The 7,944-nt window shown below is 30.5% G+C and overlaps 1 protein-coding gene across 1 annotated transcript; it reads left to right on the top strand.

Annotated features, from left to right (window-relative positions):
• Nucleotides 1-593: 593 nt before the first annotated feature.
• Nucleotides 594-7,132, top strand: LOC145018655 (pectin acetylesterase 10-like). The gene is made up of 12 exons (XM_078976527.1): nt 594-1,026; nt 2,242-2,324; nt 2,943-3,072; nt 3,175-3,248; nt 3,475-3,561; nt 3,641-3,765; nt 4,476-4,536; nt 4,618-4,671; nt 4,746-4,823; nt 5,579-5,684; nt 5,782-5,927; nt 6,816-7,132. Exons 1-12 carry the CDS (start codon nt 813-815, stop codon nt 6,921-6,923), a joined length of 1,266 nt encoding a protein of 421 aa, XP_078832653.1. The 5' UTR covers nt 594-812; the 3' UTR covers nt 6,924-7,132.
• Nucleotides 7,133-7,944: the final 812 nt, after the last annotated feature.

The raw sequence follows: 7,944 nt of genomic DNA on the forward strand, positions 1-7,944 counted from the left end.
GGTCCCGTGTAGTGTATTACGTATGTATATGTTTAATAGTATTGTACCTGATGTAATACATGTTGTACCTCTTAATTTTCAAGAAAATGGCAATATGTTTAATAATATATATATATATATATATATATATATATATATATATATATATATATATATATATATATATATATATATATATATATATATATATATATATATATATATATATATATATAGGGAGTGGTTCAAATAAGAACAAAAAATGTTAAGAACCTTTAACTTTAGATGTTTATAAAGGGTTTATAGCATTAGATATGTAAAAATACAAATTAGAAGGGCAGAAATGTTAAAAAACAAAAGTGTAGGGGTAGAAATTCACTAACATTGATTTTCACAAAGATTCGAAGCGTGGCTGACTAACATTGCCGGTTTGTAAGTTAGGTCTCTTTGGCAGATAAGATAAATTAGAGCATTAGATATGTAAAAATACAAATTAGAAGGGCATAAATGTTAAAAAAAACAAAAGTGTAGGGGTAGAAATTCACTAACATTGATTTTCACAAAGATTCGAAGCGTGGCTCACGTAAATACAACATTAAAAGGCGATGAAAAAGAATCGAATCCTTGGCTTTGCCCCGGCAAAAAACATAAAATTGCCTCTCATTCTCTTTCTCTTTCTTTTTCCCACTGACGCTTACGTTTTAAACTAAATATACACTTTGATTCTATTAAGTAGCTAGATTTAGAAACAAAATCTCGTACATTTGGATATTTATTTACACACGATTCTATAAAACATCATAAAATACTGTGGGAAGAGTAAAGATTTGAGAATGACGAATCGATTACGCGAATGGGTTTTGATATTATCGATTGGATTTGGTGTTTTTGGGAATTTAGTAGGTGGATATGAGTTTGATGAAACTGAATACCATTTCAATACGACTGAAACTCTTTCATTATTAGAAGCCTCTTCAGCCGCCGCTGCTCCTAAACCGCTGCTTGTCGGCCTCACTCTCATTCCCGGAGCTGCTGCTAAAGGCGCCGGTAATTAACCCTTTCTATCTATTTTTGAGTTTTCTTCTTGTTTATTATTAAAGGGTTTTCGCTAGATTTCGATATGCATTTTGTGTGGGTTTTCTTTTCGAATCTTCAAGATTTGATGAACCCATGTGAAACCAATTCTTAGATTTGCAGATTTGTTTAAATTTGATGTTTTCTTGTTTTCTTGATTTGCGGATTTGGGTGTTTGGGTTTTATGTTTTCTTGATTGTATTCAAGAACAGCCCTCACTCCGCCGCTCTTTGTGCTGCTATTATTAGTAGTTTTACAATTAGTTCACTGGTTTTTAGATGCACATTTTCTTTTTGTGTCATACAATTTGCTTGATTTTGTTATACGTTTTAATTAATTATTGATTAAATGTTTCTTTTTCAACATATCGGTCATCTTTTCAACTTGTACCTTCATCCCAAAAAATAAGACAAAAATCAATCATAATTACTTCTATAAAGTTTAATACTTTATCATTACTTATCATTTTTTTCGCTTGATTTCTGGTCATGAGACTTTTGTGATTTTTCTTCTCAATATATCGCACTTGTTTTATTGAATTACATCTTAGTAGTTTCCAGATTCAGATTTGATGTCAATATTTATAGTTTTCCACCCGAAAATGTTTTTATATCTGTAAAGTTTAGTACTTTATCACTTGCTATCATTTTTGGTTTAATTTCTATTCATAAGACATATGATTCTTGTTTTTTTTCCTCAATATCGTACTCTTTTTTACAGTTTGTACCCATCAATTCCAAAAAAAAAAAAAAAATCACTTTTAATTATTGAATTTCATCTAAGAAGTTTCACGATTCAAACTTGATGTAAATATTTTAAATTATCCACCGACAAAATGCGCTATTGCAAAAAAGTTTAGTATTTTTATCATTTATGGGACATGCGATTCTTGTGTTTTTTCTTCTCACCATCATGCTCTTCTGTCGACAATTTTTATTATTATAAATTTTAATTATTGAATTTCATCCAAGTAGTTCACGATTTTAAATTTTATGCACGTATTTTTTATTTTTCTAATCCCACAACGTTTTTATTTCTATAAAGTTCAATACTTTATCAATAGTTGTCATTTTATTCCATGGGTCATGAGAATGAGATTCTTGTTGTTTTACGTATGTATGTATCTAGTGTTTAGTTAGTAAGTGGGATGCTTTTAGAGATTCTTATCCTGTGTTTCGCTCTCTACAGTATGTTTGGATGGAACGTTACCTGGGTATCATTTGCACCGTGGATTTGAATCTGGATCGAACAGTTGGCTCATTCAATTGGAGGTTTGCGACAGCTAAATCGATAATGACATCCATCAATTTATATTTAATTACGTGTTATTTATTTTCTTCCACGATTTAAATACCTTTAATTATTCATCCTATCCTCCATGTGCTTGTCTTTAGTATCCATATATCCACTCATAAAGTCATAATTATTACTACTATCACGTTTTCTAAAAAATATCATTGATACTCTTTCTTTTTTACTTTAATAGGCTTATTAGGTGTTTGGAATTTCATTTTGAAATTCAAAATGATTTTTAGGTAAAAGGAGTTATTGATTTATGGTGGTGAGAAAATGAGGTTTTTAAAAAGTGTTTGAATTAACTTTTGTGGTGGTGACAAGTCAATAAGTTAATAAGTTGTATTTGTAAAAAGTGTTTGTGTTGGCTTATTGAATTGTTGAATTTTTTAAAAGTCAATAAGTCAATAAGATGTTATTAATTGGGATAGACTTATTGATAAACCATATGTCAGTGTTTTTTTATACTTAATGTAGAAAGAACGTATTAATAGTCGTGGAAAAAAAGAAAGAAACATCATGTGATGCTTGATACTTTAATATGAAATCTCGATTTTTTTATTCCTATATTTATTTTATTAAGCATTTAATTACAGGGTGGAGGATGGTGTAACACTATTAGATCGTGTGTTTACCGAAAAACAACAAGACGTGGATCCTCAAATCGTTTTGAAAAGCAATTGGCCTTCACTGGAATTCTTAGCAATAAGGCTGAAGAAAATCCAGGTTTCCTCTCATTGCTTCATCGATTTAGAAACTTGTAATGAGAATTTATCTTTCTTTTTTGCCATATATTCATCTTAATTCAACTTTGAATTTCTTTTTCAGATTTTTTCAATTGGAATCGAGTAAAGGTCCGTTATTGTGATGGTGCCTCTTTTGCTGGCGATTCAGAAGACAAGGTAGGTATCAGTGTCCTTCACACATTGTGCCTGACACATACTGTATCAGGCACAATGATCTCTGTATCAGGGAGGATGGACTTGATACATATTGTATCAGACCCAAAATGTGTCGGGCACAAAGTGCCCGACACATTTATTAACGTGTCACAATATACATAGCGTATAATGTGACACTTGTTATTGTTTTAGAAGTTGCTTAATGATGTTTATATAATGGTAATAGGCTAATAACCTGCAATTTCGAGGGCAAAAAATTTGGTTGGCAGCAATGGAAGAATTGATGTCACAGGGGATGAGGAATGCCGATCAAGTAATCTTTTTATCAATTATTTATTTAATTATTTTCACAATAAACATTTCTTTAATGATAATATATATATGAATTTCAGGCGCTTCTTTCTGGGTGCTCGGCTGGTGGTTTGGCATCTATTTTACATTGTGACGAGTTCCATTCTTTATTCTCTGGAAGCACTAAAGTCAAGTGTCTGGCCGATGCTGGGATGTTCATGGACGCGTAAGATTTATAGTTTTATCTTGCGTTTGTTACACAAGACTGGATTGGTCTGGACAAGCTTTCTAGGGTTATTTTTGTATGACAGAAGGGGCACTCACTTCTTTTGTAAAAGAGTAAATTACACGAATGGTACCTATGGTTTAGGGTAATTTGCATGTTTGGTCCCTAACTTATTTTTTTAACTTGCAAGGACCCTATTGTTTGTTTTTGTTACGCACTTAGTCCTTGTCTTACCTAAAAAAACTATTTTGCCTTTGATTTTTCAATTTATTTAAATAAACACACCCCCAACCCCAACCCCATCTCTCTCATCTTACCTTACTTACCCCATAATTTTTCCTTATTTATATAATAGACTTTTTAGGCATTACAGGGACCAAACGCGTAACAAAAACAAACATTAGGGAGCAAGCGTGTAACAAAAACAAACAATAGAGACTTTCCGAGTTAAAAAAATCAGTTAGGGACCAAACACGGAAATTACCCAAACCATAGGGACCATTCATGTAATTTACTTTGTAAAATAATTGTTTTTTTTCTTTCATTAAATTGAGTTGCAGTAGAAGTCCAATGGATACTAGATATAGCACATGGCCACTTGTTTTATCCTGTCATGTCGTGTCCTGGTTGATGATTTTCTTTTTATATAATGTTTCTTTTTTTTTTTTTTTTGTTTTTTGTTTCTTTTTTTTTTTTATTTTATAATTTAGAGTTGATGTATCGGGGGGACATACACTAAGGGACATGTATGAAGGTGTTGTTACCTTACAGGTAATTTAAATCACTTTAAAAAAATATTACATTTTGTTAAAACTAAAATATATGAAACATGGTTGTATGAATTTTCAACAGGGCGTTGCTAAAAACTTGTCACCAACATGCCTTAACCAACTCAATCCGACTTCGGTAAGTATTCAAATTCCTGTATTTGATGGACTCAGCGATTCCATTCCGTTCTTACACTCTGTTTTGGATTCCAGTGTTTCTTCCCTCAGCACGTAGTTCCGAATATCAAGACACCTATGTTCATTCTCAATGCAGCCTATGATTCTTGGCAGGTAAATATTATCTTTATATTTTTTTTTAAAAATCTACTCTAGGCATTATTTTCATTATTAGAAATAAATAAATGATTACACATATTAAAAACTTGATTATACATTTAAACCCAAATAAGATTATGATTTAAAATATATTTTGTGTTTTTTTAGAAAATACTGTTGTAATTTAATAAAAACATGAAATTTTTTATAGGGTTAATCTCATAAAAGACCTTATATTTTGTGTTTTTTCCAGATTAAACCTCATCTTTATTTTTTTTCATGAAAAAGACCTTATATTTTTTCATTTTTTTCTGAAAAACCCCTCAACTTTATCTTTTTCTCCGTAAAAAACCCTCGACCTTCTAAATGTTTCCAAATAAATCCTCAACTTTTCTAGTTTTTCCGGAAAAAACCCTCACATTTTACTACTTTTTTTTAGAGAAAAATGACTAAAAGGGCCAGATGGGAAAAAATGAAAAAAATGCAAAGTCTTTTTCTTGAAAAAAAATAAAGTAGAGGTTTAATCCGAAAAAAACAGAAAATATAAGGTCTTTTATGAGATTAACCCATTTTTATAAACACTCAAAATCACATAGATAAAATGGGTTATAACTTATATAGCTTTATTTTCATTTTATTCCACATGGAAGAAAAAACAACACCCCTAAACACAATCTATTCCATTTCATCATGCAAAAGTAACATTTTTTATATTCAATTATCAATCAATTCAATGTATAATCCAAGATTTTTTTTTTTTTTTTTCTCAGGTTCTCTCAAGTTTATCAGCTCCATCAGCTGATCCAAGTGGTGTTTGGAAAGCGTGTCAAAAGAACCCTGGAAACTGTTCACCATCTCAGATGAATTATCTTCAAGGCACAATACAAACCTTTTTTTAACAAATATCATGAGTTTCATTAAATATATAATTGGTTGACTAATGTATCTATTCTCTCTTCTACCCTTTGACCAGATTTCAGAAACCAGATGTTGGATGCACTTAAAGGCTTCTCAAAGTCCACACAAAATGGATTGTTTGTAAATTCATGTTTTGCTCATTGCCAGACAGAAAGGCAAGATACATGGTTTGCAGATGATTCTCCTGTTATTAACAACAAGGTATATAGGGCTATTTTTGTCATTTTACGTAGATGCGTGATCTACGTGTCCCATCCTTTTGAGTGAAAAATAAAAATTGCAAAATTTGAGTCTCTTAGTCCGATTAATGTTGGAACAGATTACTACAACCTCTTTTGTCATGGACTTAAATTGTACTTTTTGGTAAACCACGGGGACCAATTTTGCAATTTATTCTAAAAAGATAAATGCAAGAAAGAGCAATGTACTTTTTAATTATTTTATTATCACACATCTAAATTAAACTTTGATAAATCTACCGAATTTTCACAATGGGCAAAATGCTATCTTTTAAATGGTTTTCACATTGTATAATTAGTAGATTTCTCCTTAATGGCTAAATACAGAAAAATACAACCATTTATCTATCAACATTCAGAAAAACCCTTATGCTTGTTTATATGTAGAAAGACCCTTACATTTTCAGTTACCTTTCAGATTAACCCAAATATCCGTCTTTCTAAAGAAATTACGGGTTGTTTTGTGACATGACATTTATCTTGTTCGTTTTTAGGATGACATGGAAAAAAAATAAGCAACGTTGCTTTTTTTTTTGTTTCCATGTTAACCTAAAAACAAAAATATATAAATGTCACGTCACAAAAATATCGAAAATTTCTTTAAAAAACCAGATACTTGGGTTAATGTGAAAGGTAACTAAAAACATAAGCGTTTTTTTGGATACAAACAAACCGTAAAGGTTTTTCTGAATGCTGATAGATAAATGGTTGTGTTTTTCTGTATTTCGCCCATTTCTTTAAACTACAGAATGCCCTAATAAGAAACAATTTGAAACACTTGAATATTTAACACGCGATGATTTGAAAGTTTAGACATAGATAAAGATGCTAATCTTGAAATGCCATGCAGGCAATAGCATTGGCTGTGGGAGATTGGTTTTTTGATCGATCAAGTGTGAAGGAAACAGACTGCCCGTATCCATGCGACAAAAGTTGTCACAATCTTCTATTTAGATGATATAATTCGAGATTCTAGATGGATGTGTTTATTTGTTATTTGTTCAAGATTTATGATATGAAATTATGAATGAAGATGAAGAAACAACCTAAGACATGAATAAACTACAAACCCTACTTTCTGGCAAAGAAGAAGTGGGGGGGTGTTATTATATATTCAAATATTTGTTTTGTGAGAGTAATGCATTATGCAAAGCATATCATTGATTATTGACTTCTTGTTATTATATATGATACTCTTTATATGGTATTATTGGCTTTCGTTTTCATTCGTTTCAATGGCTTTGGGAAGCTGTTATAATTGATGTCATTAGGATTTGACTCAAAATCTATATTAAAAAAGTGGGAGTTTGGGAAATATGGCAATGTGGATTTCAAGATGAACGATGGGGAATATGAAGTTCAAAAAAGTGGGTAACTGTAGTGGAATCTGGGTGTTGGTTTGGAGGGATCGATTCAGTCAATACAATTAGATGAATGCAAATTATTTTCAGTTTTTAAAACTTGAATCTGAATTATTATTATATTATAAAGTTGTTATAAATAGTATTGTTTTGGAGTTTTTGATTTTTGCCAATAAACTTTTTTATTTTGGAGTTTCGCCCTTTTGAATGTTTTTAGTTTTCAATTATAGCCATAAATGTTTTGGATTTTGTTAGATATAGTCCCTGTAATTTTATAAGTATAAAAAGGGTCCTTGTGAAGTCTTGTTTTTTTTTTTTTTTTTTAAAATAGTCTATGTGCAGTTTTTTTTACAAAAAATATATTAAAATTTTTTTTCTCAATTTACAGATAAGCTCCTTGTGCGGTGTTTTTTTTTTACAGAAAACTGTTCATTTATTTTAAAAGTTACCAAAATAGTCCTTATCAAACAAAAAATTTGAGAGTTTTAAGACTTGAGTTGATCTAAGGTTATTTTTCTGTTGAAATAGTTGTTCTATTTCTAAATAGCAAAACGTCTATCCAAATTATCCAAAACCATTCATCTAATAATCATCAAGATTATTCCGACGCATCATTCA

This window comes from Lactuca saligna, chromosome 9 (assembly GCF_052625555.1).
Source record: "Lactuca saligna cultivar CGN05327 chromosome 9, ASM5262555v1, whole genome shotgun sequence".
Classification (NCBI taxonomy): Eukaryota; Viridiplantae; Streptophyta; class Magnoliopsida; order Asterales; family Asteraceae; genus Lactuca; species Lactuca saligna.